This window comes from Triticum aestivum, chromosome 5A, assembly GCF_018294505.1.
Source record: "Triticum aestivum cultivar Chinese Spring chromosome 5A, IWGSC CS RefSeq v2.1, whole genome shotgun sequence".
Lineage (NCBI taxonomy): Eukaryota > Viridiplantae > Streptophyta > Magnoliopsida > Poales > Poaceae > Triticum > Triticum aestivum.
Window position 1 is genome coordinate 690,511,527 of NC_057806.1, and position 15,031 is coordinate 690,526,557.

The 15,031-nt window shown below is 45.1% G+C and overlaps 2 protein-coding genes across 2 annotated transcripts; one reads left to right on the forward strand and one right to left on the reverse strand.

Moving 5' to 3' along the window:
- The first annotated feature begins 6,774 nt into the window (after positions 1-6,774).
- Positions 6,775-9,178, forward strand: LOC123106027 (pentatricopeptide repeat-containing protein At3g53170). Its single transcript, XM_044528223.1, has 4 exons — positions 6,775-7,168; positions 7,266-8,369; positions 8,482-8,694; positions 8,797-9,178. Exons 1-3 carry the CDS (start codon positions 6,794-6,796, stop codon positions 8,509-8,511), a joined length of 1,509 nt encoding a protein of 502 aa, XP_044384158.1. The 5' UTR covers positions 6,775-6,793; the 3' UTR covers positions 8,512-8,694; positions 8,797-9,178.
- Positions 9,179-9,275: 97 nt separating this feature from the next.
- On the reverse strand, positions 9,276-10,355 carry LOC123106028 (BTB/POZ and MATH domain-containing protein 2-like). The gene has a single exon (XM_044528224.1). It carries the CDS (start codon positions 10,353-10,355, stop codon positions 9,276-9,278), a length of 1,080 nt encoding a protein of 359 aa, XP_044384159.1.
- Between the last annotated feature and the right edge of the window lie 4,676 nt (positions 10,356-15,031).

A 15,031-nucleotide genomic window follows, 5' to 3' on the forward strand; every position in this document is an offset into this window, starting at 1 on the left:
TCGTTATTTTCTCACCTTCACAGATGACTTAAGCAGATATGGGTATATCTACTTAATGAAACATAAGTCTGAAACATTTGAAAAGTTCAAAGAATTTCAGAGTGAAGTTGAAAATCATCGTAACAAGAAAATAAAATTCCTGCGATCTGATCGTGGAGGAGAATATTTGAGTTACGAGTTTGGTGTACATTTGAAACAATGCGGAATAGTTTCGCAACTCACGCCACCCGGAACACCACAGCGTAATGGTGTGTCCGAACGTCGTAATCGTACTTTACTAGATATGGTGCGATCTATGATGTCTCTTACTGATTTACCGCTATCGTTTTGGGGTTATGCTCTAGAGACGGCCGCATTCACGTTAAATAGGGCACCATCAAAATCCGTTGAGACGACGCCTTATGAACTATGGTTTGGCAAGAAACCAAAGTTGTCGTTTCTGAAAGTTTGGGGTTGCGATGCTTATGTGAAAAAGCTTCAACCTGATAAGCTCGAACCCAAATCGGAGAAATGTGTCTTCATAGGATATCCAAAGGAAACTATTGGATACACCTTCTATCACAGATCCGAAGGCAAAACTTTTGTTGCTAAATTCGGAAACTTTCTAGAGAAGGAGTTTCTCTCGAAAGAAGTGAGTGGGAGGAAAGTAGAACTTGATGAGGTAACTGTACCTGCTCCATTATTGGAAAGTAGTACATCACAGAAACCAGTTTCTGTGACACCTACACCAATTAGTGAGGAAGCTAATGATGATGATCATGAAGCTTCAGAACAAGATACTACTGAACCTCGTAGATCAACCAGAGTAAGATCCGCACCAGAGTGGTACGGTAATCCTGTTCTGGAAGTCATGCTACTAGATCATGATGAACCTACGAACTATGGAGAAGCGATGGTGAGCCCAGATTCCGCAAAATGGCTTGAAGCCATGAAATCTGAGATGGGATCCATGTATGAGAACAAAGTATGGACTTTGGTTGACTTGCCCAATGATCGGCAAGCAATTGAGAATAAATGGATCTTTAAGAAGAAGACTGACGCTGACGGTAATGTTACTGTCTACAAAGCTCGACTTGTCGCAAAAGGTTTTCGACAAGTTCAAGGGATTGACTACGATGAGACCTTCTCACCCGTAGCGATGCTTAAGTCTGTCCGAATCATGTTAGCAATTGCCGCATTTTATGATTATGAAATTTGGCAGATGGATGTCAAAACTGCATTCCTGAATGGATTTCTGCAAGAAGAGTTGTATATGATGCAACCGGAAGGTTTTGTCGATCCAAAGGGAGCTAACAAAGTGTGCAAGCTCCAGCGATCCATTTATGGACTGGTGCAAGCCTCTCGGAGTTGGAATAAACGCTTTGATAGTGTGATCAAAGCATTTGGTTTTGTACAGACTTTTGGAGAAGCCTGTATTTACAAGAAAGTGAGTGGGAGCTCTGTAGCATTTCTGATATTATATGTAGATGACATATTACTAATCGGAAATGATATAGAATTTCTGGATAGCATAAAGGGATACTTGAATAAGAGTTTTTCAATGAAAGACCTCGGTGAAGCTGCTTACATATTGGGCATTAAGATCTATAGAGACAGATCAAGACGCTTAATTGGACTTTCACAAAGCACATACCTTGACAAAGTTTTGAAAAAGTTCAAAATGGATCAAGCAAAGAAAGGATTCTTGCCTGTGTTACAAGGTGTGAAATTGAGTAAGACTCAATGCCCGACCAATGCAGAAGATAGAGAGAAAATGAAAGATGTTCCCTATGCTTCAGCCATAGGCTCTATCATGTATGCAATGCTGTGTACCAGACCTGATGTGTGTCTTGCTATAAGTCTAGCAGGCAGGTACCAAAGTAATCCAGGAGTGGATCACTGGACAGCGGTCAAGAACATCCTGAAATACCTGAAAAGGACTAAGGATATGTTTCTCATATATGGAGGTGACAAAGAGCTCATCGTAAATGGTTACGTTGATGCAAGCTTTGACACTGATCCGGACGATTCTAAATCGCAAACCGGATACGTGTTTACATTAAACGGTGGAGCTGTCAGTTGGTGCAGTTCTAAACAAAGCGTTGTGGCGGGATCTACATGTGAAGCGGAGTACATAGCTGCTTCGGAAGCAGCAAACGAAGGAGTCTGGATGAAGGAGTTCATATCCGATCTAGGAGTCATACCTAGTGCATCGGGTCCAATGAAAATCTTTTGTGACAATACTGGTGCAATTGCCTTGGCAAAGGAATCCAGATTTCACAAGAGAACCAAGCACATCAAGAGACGCTTCAATTCCATCCGGGATCTAGTCCAGGTGGGAGACATAGAGATTTGCAAGATACATACGGATCTGAATGTAGCAGACCCGTTGACTAAGCCTCTTCCACGAGCAAAACATGATCAGCACCAAAGCTCCATGGGTGTTAGAATCATTACTGTGTAATCTAGATTATTGACTCTAGTGCAAGTGGGAGACTGAAGGAAATATGCCCTAGAGGCAATAATAATGTTATTATTTTATTTCCTTATATCATGATAAATGTTTATTATTCATGCTAGAATTGTATTATCCGGAAACATAATACTTGTGTGAATACATAGACAAACCAAACGTCACTAGTATGCCTCTACTTGACTAGCTCATTAATCAAAGATGGTTATGTTTCCTAACCATAGACATGTGTTGTCATTTGATTAACGGGATCACATTATTAGGAGAATGATGTGATTGACATGACCCATTCCATTAGCTTAGCACCCGATCGTTTAGTATGTTGCTATTGCTTTCTTCATGACTTATACATGTTCCTATGACTATGAGATTATGCAACTCCCGTTTGCCGGAGGAACACTTTGTGTGCTACCAAACGTCACAACGTAACTGGGTGATTATAAAGGAGCTCTACAGGTGTCTCCAAAGGTACATGTTGGGTTGGCGTATTTCGAGATTAGGATTTGTCACTCCGATTGTCGGAGAGGTATCTCTGGGCCCTCTCGGTAATGCACATCACATAAGCCTTGCAAGCATTTCAACTAATGAGTTAGTTGCGAGATGATGTATTACGAAACGAGTAAAGAGACTTGCCGGTAACGAGATTGAACTAGGTATTGAGATACCGACGATCGAATCTCGGGCAAGTAAAATACCGATGACAAAGGGAACAACGTATGTTGTTATGCGGTCTGACCGATAAAGATCTTCGTAGAATATGTAGGAGCCAATATGAGCATCCAGGTTCCGCTATTGGTTATTGACCGGAGACGTGTCTCGGTCATGTCTACATTGTTCTCGAACCCGTAGGGTCCGCACGCTTAAGGTTTCGATGACAGTTATATTATGAGTTTATGAGTTTTGATGTACCGAAGTTAGTTCGGAGTCCCGGATGTGATCACGGACATAACGAGGAGTCTCGAAATGGTCGAGACATAAAGATTGATATATTAGACGGCTATATTCGGACACCGGAAGTGTTCCGGGTGATTTCGGAGAAAACCGGAGAGCCGGAGGGTTACCGGAACCCTACCGGGAGAAGTAATGGGCCATATGGGCCTTAGTGGAGAGAGAGAGGGGCAGCCAGGGTGGGCCGCGCGCCTCCTCCCCCCTGGTCCGAATTGGACTAGGAGAGGGGGGCGGCGCCCCCCTTTCCTTCTCCCTCCCCACTTCCTTCCCCCTCCTAGTAGGAGTCCTACTCCTACTAGGAGGAGGACTCCTCCTGGCGCGCCAATAGGGGCCGGCCGGCCTCCTCCCCTTGCTCCTTTATATACGGGGGCAGGGGGCACCCCTAGACACACAAGTTGATCCACGTGATCATATTCTTAGCCGTGTGCGGTGCCCCCTTCCACCATAATCCTCGATAATATTGTAGCGGTGCTTAGGCGAAGCCCTGCGATGATAGTACATCAAGATCGTCACCACGCCGTCGTGCTGACGGAACTCTACCCCGACACTTTGCTGGATCGGAGTCCGGGAATCGTCATCGAGCTGAACGTGTGCTAAAACTCGGAGGTGCCGTAGTTTCGGTGCTTGATCGGTCGGGCCTGAAGACGTACGACTACATCAACCGCGTTGTGCTAACGCTTTCGCTGTCGGTCTACAAGGGTACGTAGATCACACTCTCCCCTCTCGTTGCTATGCATCACCATGATCTTGCGTGTGCGTAGGAAAATTTTAAAATTACTACGTTCCCCAACAATTGCACCTAGGATTGGTCCTACACAATGCGAGTAACAACTCTACTCATGCTTATATGGGATTATACTAATATGATGTTACATACATTAGAGAAGTAGAACGATGCCTTTAGCGAGTTGGATGTCAATCCATCAAGTTCCATGTGGAAGACCAGAGCGAGTTCCTAGATCGGACCTACCAATGTCCTAGTGTAAGTATTTGGAAGATGTTGAGTGTGTCCTTCGTCTTGGTTGGATGCCTTTATATAGGGTCGGTGGCCATCAACCCTCATCTTAGTGTTCTTGCGTTGCACGCCATGGACTCCTCCATGTTTGATGATTGTATGAATTCTTGTGAGGAAACTGGAGATAGTAGAGGTTGGTCTCTGAAGCATGCCCCTAGTACCACACATACACAGGCAAATGTGACCCAAATTTGTTATACGCGGCATGGGAATACAATGAAAACACTTCCCTCAACAAGCCCCATTAGTATTCATAATGAGGTCACCACGCGTGTTGCCCAAATCATTTGCCCTTTAAAGAAGTCGCCAGATGACTTGTTTGCCAATATTTTGACTCGTGGATTCCTAACTTTTTTGTGCTTATCTTCGCGCCTGAGTATTTTTGCACGTATTTTTACCCGTGTTTAAACCGGAGAATCTTAGATTTTCTAAGATAATCACTTTGGTATGATCATTATTGACTAATAAAAGTGAAAGATCTCAAATCACTTGGTTTATTGTTCCCTCTAGGAATGGAACATTTTAGGTGATAAATCAAGCAATACATAGAAGGCAATGGGCGTGGCAATAAGTCCAATCAATAGAAAGTGCACAAGAGGTTCCCGGGAAAAATACGGCGGCTGGTATGAGATAGTCCGCTCGTACTAGTGTTCGTACCACCTACCATCGCATCCATGTCGTCAACATTGACATATTCCGTGAAGGCACCCAAAGTCAATTCGCGAGGCCTCAGCCACAAACACTATTCCAAACACCAGGACCATATAAGGAGAAGGAAATATTTTCGGAGAGGAGAGTAGCTCATCTATTCATCCAAGAAGTCCCAAGTAAATGGCCACCATTCCAATCTACATCCGCCATCTCCATCTCTATAGCCTTCATCCCCATAGCCATATCCATAGGCAAATACTACAAGGTAGATGATATCAATGAAGTCATTTATAATCGTGTGATCAGTTGTTCCAAAATATTTGTCAGCTGTGATAAATTGGTACTATATCATAGAGCATTGTTTTATAACATTTCTCTGTTGTGATATTGTATCAAGGAGTATATGAAGCAATGTATATGATTATGCAACAGAACACGGTTAATAATCTCTAGGTTGGGTGAAGGGTGATTGAAGGAGAAAGGAGCTTTATTATTGAAAGATTGGTGGCGCATGCTTCTATCTCTATTTAAACCAAGTAGTTCACACCTTCGTGCAACATGTCTAACGCCATTTGTAATCTTTTTGGCACTATTTGTAACCAAGGTTGACATATAAACATATTAAGTCCCATCGTCGCTTTCGGAAGCCTCACATTACAACATTTAATGGCAACCACCATAGTTAAACATACCAAAAAAGTACAACTCCTACCTTCCACAATACCCCCCCCCCCCCCTCTTGCTTCCCAAAAAATGGAAGAAAAAAAGGAAGGACATTGTAATAGAAGAAAGAATCCTAAACAATGGAAGAAAGGAACAACATTCTAGTCAATGTCGGAGCTTTGTTGGGGCCAGGGGGGCCGCTGCCCCCCCCCCCCCCCCCCCCAGTCTTTGATCAATTCCTGGAGAAAATTTATTTAGGAAGGCTTGGATTAGACTTTTTTTTAGCATTTGCCCTCCCAAACACTGAAGATTTTTGTTTCGCCTCCCCAATGATTTTCAGCTAGCTCCGCCACTGATTCTAGTAGAAGAAAACCGCAACGCCATTATCCGTCCCATTGATTTTCCTAAGTTGGATTGCGCCTTGACCTCATGTGAAAAACCTTTCAGGGTGGACCAATTTCGACAGATCTCAAAGGAATCCTAGGAAGAAGGATAGATACACTTGACCTTTTTCGGTCATGTGCTAAAAGAGGGAGGGAAGCTCAATGCCAAATGGTATAATCATGCTTTTTCATGTCCACACCTTCTGTATTTGAGACGAATATATTTAGTTCTTCATCCATGGATCGAGCTTTTTTAAGTGATGTCGAACCCACATAGATATTGTGCGAGGTTACATCTCTTAGCGAACTATGACAGTGAATCCTCATATTTTTCCACCTGACAGACATCTGACTTTTAAGATGGAGTTTCTTTGTTGTCATGATCCATGTATTCCAGTTGATAATACGATGTTCGTTATACCCAAAATATGATGGTTTTCGTTTGCATGTACTTGCTCCATAAAAAAATATAAGAGCGCTTAAATCATTACTTTAGTGACCTACGGAGGGAGTACAAGTTTTGTTTGCGGTCAGCCACAACAGCTTGTAGCTCTGTCCAAATCGGAGATTTATGTAGTTTTGCTGGAAATTTCAGAGAAAAGTCGAGTTTCTACATAAAAAAATTCTGGGGGAAAATTGGGGTTCCAAACAGTTGAAGCCATCCAACGGTAATGGGATGGGATGGGAGCAGTTTCGCTCAGTTGCTTTGCCGCCTGCCGCTCGGCACCTTATCTCCTCCGTCTCGCGCCACTCCACGGCACCATGCACTCGCCGGCGCGCTGCGCCGCCACCACCGCCACCGCGTCCCCGCCTCTGCGCGCGCCGTTCGTCGCCATGGCCCAGCGCGGCCGCAGGCCGCCCTCGTCCGCGCCCCCCGAGGCCGAGCAGCCGGACGAGGCGCTCGCCCGCATCCTCCGCAGGGAGGCCGCCGTCTCCGGCGTCCCCCGCAAGGCCGCCGCGGGCACCAGCCAGCACTCCACCCGCCTCTGGCCCCGCGCCGTCCTCGAGGCCCTCGACTCCGCCGTCGCCTCCTCCCGCTGGGAGTCCGCCCTCGAGGTCCGCTCCCCCCTCAACCCCTTTCTCTCCGATGGTCCTGCCGCTGCACGCTACCTGTTCGACTGTTGCTCATCACGTAAGGATTGCTGTTTCTCAGATCTTCGAGCTGCTGCGGAAGCAGCGGTGGTACGAGCCGAGGACGCAGACCTACGCCAGGCTGCTGATGATGCTCGGCAGGTGCCGGCAGCCCGGCCCAGCCACGGCCCTCTTCAAGGTGATGCTCTCGGAGAAGCAGCTCGCGCCGACGGTGGACGTGTACACGGCGCTCGTTGGCGCCTACGGCTACAGCGGCCTGCTGGACGAGGCGATGGCCACGGTCGGTCTGATGAAAGGCGCTGATACAGACTGCAAGCCGGACGAGTACACCTTCTCCGTCCTCATCAACTGCTGTTGTAAGTCACGCCGCTTCGACCTGATCCCCACCGTCCTCGACGAGATGTCTTATCTGGGGATTGGATGCAACGTTGTCATCCACAATGGGATAATTGATGGATACGGCAAGGCCGGCATGCTAGAGGAGATGGACGATGCGCTGTCCAACATGCTTCAAGACGGGGACAATGTGCCGGACATATACACGATGAACTCCATCATCTGGGCTTATGGCAACCGTGGCAGGGTGGATGACATGGAGAAGTGGTACGATGAGTTTCAGTTGATGGGCGTTGAGCCAGATACGCGGACGTTCAATATCATGATGAAGTCTTATGGCAAGGCTAACATGCCTGACAAAATGTTGTCGATCCTGAAATACATGAAGCGGCGTTTCTTCTCACCCTCTGCTGCTACATTCAACATAATCATAGATTGTTTTGGAAGGGCTGGCAACATTGAGAAGATGGAGTACTATTTCAGGCTGATGAAAATTCAGGGCGTCAAACCCAACCCCATCACATACTGCTCCCTGGTTAATGGATACAGTAAAGCTGGGCTCCTTGATATGGTTCCTGCAATTATTCGACAGACGGAGAACACCGATGTCGTCTTAGATACTCCTTTTTTCAACTGTGTTATCAGTGCATACGCCAAGTCTGGAGATATCGAAATAATGGAGGAAATGCTAGTGCTAATGAAGGAAAAGAAATGTAAGCCAGACAAGGTAATTTATACCACCATGATTCAGGCATATATGGCGCATGGGATGGATGAAGCCGCTAAGTTGTTAGAAACAGAAATGGAAAGATTTAACAACAAATTACTGGTAAGTGCTTTGCTATACCTTAGGGAGCTTTTTTCTTTGTTTTTGATTTATGCCTGCAATAAGCTACCAATTATCCATGGTATTCACTGGTTATCTTTGTTTTTTGAACCAGGGACCAGTTCCTGTGGTTGATTACAAGTAAACTGCGGCCATCGTTTTTTAGGGGACAGAGCAGTAAGATTTGTGTGATACGAGATTGGGGAAAGAGAGCATGTATGAGAGGGCCTTCGGAGAATATGGTTATAAATCCACAGAGCATGGCCATAATGACCAGTAGTTCCGTCAACACCAGACTAAGCGTTCCCAGTTCAATGCCAATGACAGGGTAACTAGAAGTTCAAGGTTTTCTGTTAAATTGTATCTTGAGCTGTACTATATTTAGCTGAGCTGAAGTAGATGAATCTAACTTTTGCTCTTTCCATCCCAGCAATAATGAACAATGTGGAATGGAAAAGCAGCTGTGGCCTGTTGTGTCCAAAACAGGAGTCCCACACGGCCTAAATGTGCAAAGCCATTTAAACGTTCATCTGATCTGACTGAGTGCACAAGTACAACCCCAGACAGAGGTAACTTGGGATATCCAGAAGTGGAAGGCACTGTGGTACAGCAGATAAGGTCGGGTTCAGAGCTCCAGCCCATTATATATCCATATCAGCATGTAAACCTAGTGCCCTTTGGTTCTGCATGAAAGTTCACTGCCAAAATAAGGGATATAGAGAACAAGTCAAAAAGAAACAAACAACCATGTGAATTTACTTAAAACTTTTAGCGCTATTGTCAGAGCACAAACTACACATTTTCGAAGAGAAGTTCAGTTTTGCAATGGACACGCCAGTACACATGACAATAATTGATACAGTACAACTTGAACTCCAAACTTCAAACAAAAAGCCAGAGCCTGACTGCTCATACTCCTGACGGTGGCGCAACCTTCTCTAAAATGTCCATAATCCACGGGCAGCTTGCTGTGAGGTGCTTGAATCCATCAGTCTCCTTGACAGCTCGAAGCACCTCCTGTGAAGAAAGGTATCTGAGACAAGCATTCTTGAGTTGCGCGGCGTGGTGCTGCTCCGCTAAAGCAAGGGTGGTTGCAACTGTTTGCACATCAATTTTCTGGCATAGCTTCCCTTGACACATAGCCTTTAGCCTCTCTAGTCCATACCGATCTGCGGCAACCAACAGGTGCTGCAATTCCACATTCTGATCCTGATCCAAGTCACTTGGCAGAGAATCTGTGTATATGAAGTGAAGAAGTGCCTCGAAGACAGAAGGCTCCATGTCATCGATCTTGATGCACTTCATGGTGGACTCCTTCATTGGACCAAAGAGCTCAGCCTTGAAAACCGAGGATCGTGCAGCTAACACGCATCTATGTGCAGTGAAGAGTTGACCGCCGACGCTGAATGTCACATCCACACCTAGCCCATCCTTCAACATGTTAGCAAAGTGTGTGTGCAGGTCTGACTGTGGAACTGAGACTTCAGTTGTGCTTAAATCTTCCGTGCGAGGCTCTTTTATGACGGTCAAAACACACCTGATGGTGAAGCAGTCATCATCACGGAGTAGCAATTCCTTGAGCTCGCACTTGTCGGTAAACCTGGGCCAGCCCCGTATAGTACCTACCGACCGAAAGGTATGTGTTCCGCCCTCTAGATTAGTAGTAATTTTTCCATCTTTCCCCAGTAAGCTGAAAGTGTACCTCACCTTCACAGCCGTTGTTGCTCCACTGCAGAAACACAAGAAGACTGACATGTAGGCGGCTTTGTCCTCCTCCTCCCATCCATCAGGGTAGATCCTGATGTCCCAGCCATAGCTGCCGACGCTGAATGTGCTCGAGCTAACGAACTTGCCGACTCCCATGCCCTCGAGCAGCGAGTACCTCGTCACCTCGAAGTTGTGGGCGGCGGTGGCGCACTCCGTCAGGCACCTCGACGATGTCTCGGGTATGGGCTTGCTAACTGAAGAAGTTGAATTGTTGTTGCCCATGGCGCAGAGAGGAATGGTTTGGAACCTACAAGCTTTCCAGGTGCTGGCTGTAACCTGAATTATTATATGTGCGTGAGTAGATAATTGATGTGCACCCATGCGAAGACAACCAAAGTTCCGTTGATTACAATGAGAAATTAATTAAAGAAGAAAGAGAAGGGAATCATATCTTATGCCATCAGAGATAGGGTCGGAGCCTCACAGGGCAACTGATCTGATTGCACAAGTACAAAACCAGGCAGATTTTTTTTTCGAACCGGGCTATACCCCTTTCCATTGCAAATGAACGGAAATACAAAGGTTCAGAAACATGTCAGGAGAAGAGGGAAAGAGGTAGAGCGAGTCCGGGCACTGCCAGGAAATCCACTGCATTTGCCCGCCATCGAAACGAATGCCATGGGGCGAAAACCTGGGGAGCACCAAAATATCACAACATACATCTGGACTACTACATACAAGGACATGAGACACCCAAAAAAGAACCAGAACACCATCACAGGATCACCCAGCTCCAGCCATCGGACGTCTTGCATATTTTTATTCTTCCCCGATCAGCACTCTTGCAGCGTTGCACATCACCATCAAAGCGCATCGGGCTCGACCTGATCATCTCAGCACCGCCTTGCAGCTCCTTGACGCCTTCCTCCTGCTTGAGCCCTGCCCAATACAACAGAAAAGAACACATGGAGAAAACTATCTCAAAGGGCGTTTTGATTAGCTTCTTTTCGAATGTAGCTCGATTCCGAGCTAGCCAAATGGCCCAGCAAGCAGCAGCCAGGCCCACAGTATAGTACTTTTGTCCATCGGGGAAAAAAGCATGACACCAAGCAAAATATTGCCAGTAGCTATTCGGGCACATCTCAGTACCCAGCACCACCCCAACGCATCTCCAGACCACCCTGGCCACAGGACAGGTGAAGAACAGATGTTGGGAGGTTTCCAACTCATTACAAAAAGAGCATGTGGGATTCCCAGGCCATTTCCTCGTTCTCATGACTTGCCTAGTGAGCACTACATCCTGGGACAACTGCCACAGAAAAATCTTGATTTTGAGTGGGATTTTGGCTTTCCAAATCCATCTATAATGGCATCCACTAAGAGGGCTCTCTAACCACTTATATACAGATTTAGGTGGTGTTTGGTTCTCTAGTCTTAGGACTTTTTCTAGTCCCAACTAAAAAGTCTCTAGTTTCTAAAAAGTCCCTCCCTGTTTGTTTCCAGAGACTAAAAAGTTCCTAGTCCCTTCCTAGAGGTTATTAAATGACCATGTTGCCCCTAGTATATAGAAAAATAACAATGAAACAACATCATGGGGTGGCGGACCAATGGGTGCATGGAGGGGCATTGTTGGAAAAGTCTCAAAAAGTCCCAGAAAGACTTTCCTTGAGAGTCTTCTTCATTTAGTCTCAAATGCCTAGTTTAGTCCCTAAAAAGTCTCTCCCGTTTGGTAAAAAAGTCTCGAAGAGGGACTTTTTCTAGTCCCTACACAAAAAAGTCCCTGGAAACAAACACCCCCCTAATAGAGAATTTACCATTACTATTAAGCCCCCGGTAGACCCAGTCCCCACCCTGACTCAGCTGAATGCTATTGATCGTATTACTCATTTTTCCCATTGACAGAATAACTCAGGCGTGAGCCTCCTTTTGAAGAAGGTGTGGATGTCCACAGAATTGAACCTATCAACGGTGCAATTCTGATCGTTACATATCTCAAAGAGCAATGGATATAGAGTCTGAAAAGGACTTAGCCCCTTTACGGAATCTTTCCAGATTCTGACAGGTCACCAGATTCTAGATGGATCTTCCTGCCAACTAAGTAAATATCTTTTACTTTTAGTAAGGCTTTCCAACAAGGGGAATCGGAAAATCTGGGCTTAACCGAGGCCACAGATTTGTTTGTCAGGTAGCATGCACGAACAATATCTTGCCACATCCCCGTTTGGGTCTTTAGTTTCCACCACCATTTGACCATCAAACTAACATTCTATTTGTGGAGGTCCTTAACCCCCAAACCACCTTTATCTCTGGATCTGCAGATCCTGTTCCATCTAACAAGATGATACCTCCTCTTCTTATTGCACCCTTGCCAAAAGAACTTTCGTCTATGTTTGTCGAGGCGCTCAATAAAAGTTTTGTTCATAAGCCACATAGACATATGGTACTAGGATATTTGGGTGACTACCGAATCTAGCAAGGTCAGCCTCCCCCCCCCCCCCCCCCCATCGAGGCTGCATTACCGATCCAAGCTTCAAATCTTTTCAGATACTTGGTAATGATAAATTCCCAGTCTGAGTTTCTGAGATTGGTGTAGCTAACAGGCATCCCCAAGTACTTAATAGGGAAGCTGCCCACCTCATAGTTAAACAGGTCCGCATACATATTCACCACATTTTCATCACCCCCCACTGTAAGAATCTCACTTTTTTGAAAATTCACCTTAAGCCCCGACATCAATTCAAACATGTAAAGAAGCATCTTCAAGTTGACTACTATGTCAATGTCATGTTCTAGGCAGATAATAGTATCGTCAGCGTATTGAAGAACTGCCACCCCATTAGGTATCAGATCAGAAGCAAGACCCACTAACAAGCCACTTTTTTGGGCATTTGTAATCATTTTTGCCAAACAATCCACAGCTAGATTGAACAGGAATGGGGAATGGGGATCGCCTTGGCTAACCCCCTTCGCACTTTGAAAGTAGGGGCCTACTTGGTTATTTAATTTGATGCTCACAGTCCCATTATGCAGGATATTCCTAATCCACACGCACCATGTATCATTAAAGCCTCGCAATTTATGGCAATCTAGAATAAAATCCCAATTTACTTTATTATAAGCCTTCTCGAAATCGAGTTTCAGAACTACACTCATCCTCTTTTTCACATGAGTGTAGTTAAGAATCTCATGCAGACACATCACACCGTCCATGATGTTCCTCCCTTTCACGAAAGCATTTTGGGCCCTACTGATGAGCTTATCAGCATATTTTTCAACTCGCCTATCTAGGACCTTAATAATAAGCTTGTACGGACACCTCAACAGGCAAATTGGTCGGAATTGTTGTATCTTGTCTGCACCCGCAGTTTTAGGAAGGAGGGTAATCACACCATAATTAAGGCGTTGGACATCTAGATCCCCTTTATGAAAGTGTTCAAATAGGAGCATAATATCATCCTTCATGAGATTGCTGCAACCAAAATATCTCTTCGTTCACCAAAAGTTCATGCAACTCCGCACTAACATCGACTTTGATGCTATACATCTCAGGGGACAAGGGACCACTCTCTCCTATTTCCTTCAGCATGGCTAGCTCCAATCTGAGCTCTTCTTTCCTTCTTTTGTCATGGCCATATCTATTTGACCCCCACCCTTTAAAATAGTTCTTAAACCTTTTAAGTTTGATATTTAGGATATTAATAGGGTCCGAGGAATGCACCTTCCTCGACCAGATCCTACTAACAGTAGGCTTGACCAAGATGAAACTGTCCATGACCAAAAATCCTCTGGTAAACAAAAGAAAAAAAGATCTAAAAAGAAATCTGCCGTTAAGCTCTCTAGGCCTGTGACTAGGAGCCAGAAAAAGGCAGTGTCTCAGGATATGTGTTGTAGTCCTGCATTGCCTCATGGCAGGACTACAAGATCTCATTTTCACAAAAAATGTTCCAAATGATAGGGCTCATTTGGAATTGTAGAGGGGTAGGCAAGAAAGGAATGGCCACCTGCCTCTCAGACATGATTAGTGACCATTCCATTGATTTCATTGGTTTGCAAGAAACTATGAAGAAAAACTTTACTCCTAAATGCATTAGGAGAATTGACCCTTTTGGTTTATTCCATTGGGAATGGATACCATCTGTTGGGAAGTCTGGTGGCATCCTTGGGGGTGTGAGGAAATATGTTTTACAGCTAACCTTGCATGACAAGAAGAAGAATGTTGACTGGGGCCTGCTGGTGGTCTATGGGGCAGCCCATGAGGAGTTTCTGGTAGAGCTCGCTGCTAGTTGTAGTAGCATGACTAGTCCTTACATTGTAGGGGGTGATTTTAATATCCTGCGGCATGGTGATGAGAAAAATAGAAAGATGCAGAATAATAGAGCAACTGATATCTTCAATTCCATCATCAATGCTTTGGCCCTTAGAGAAATCTATATTAGTGGGGGGAAATACACTTGGACTAACAACCAAGCTCATCCTACCCTAGAAAAATTGGATCGTATCTTGATGTCTGAAGGGTGGGAGGAACTTTCTATGGTCTCTGTCAGGAAATTGGTTCGGGAAATTTCAGATCACGACCCTTTGCTTTGAAGCTCCTAAACCTCGAGAGTTTCGTTTCAACTTGGCCTGGATAACAAAACCAGGCAGATGAAACTTCGAATAGCTGGAAGTGCAAGGGACTCTGGTACAGCAAATAAGTTCAGGTTCAGAACTTCAGTCCAGTATCCATTTTATGTCAGAGCATGCAAACCTTCTACATTTGGTTCTACAGGAAAGTTCACTACCAAAACTAAGGGAGAAAGAAAACAACGCAACAGAAATGAAAGAAATAACCATGCGAAATCTCTCAGAACTTTTAGTTCAAATGTCAAGAGCACAGGGTACACATTCTGGAAGACAAGTTCAGTTCTGCAACCGACACACAAGACACATGATAAGAAAATCAAAATGGGACACTACTG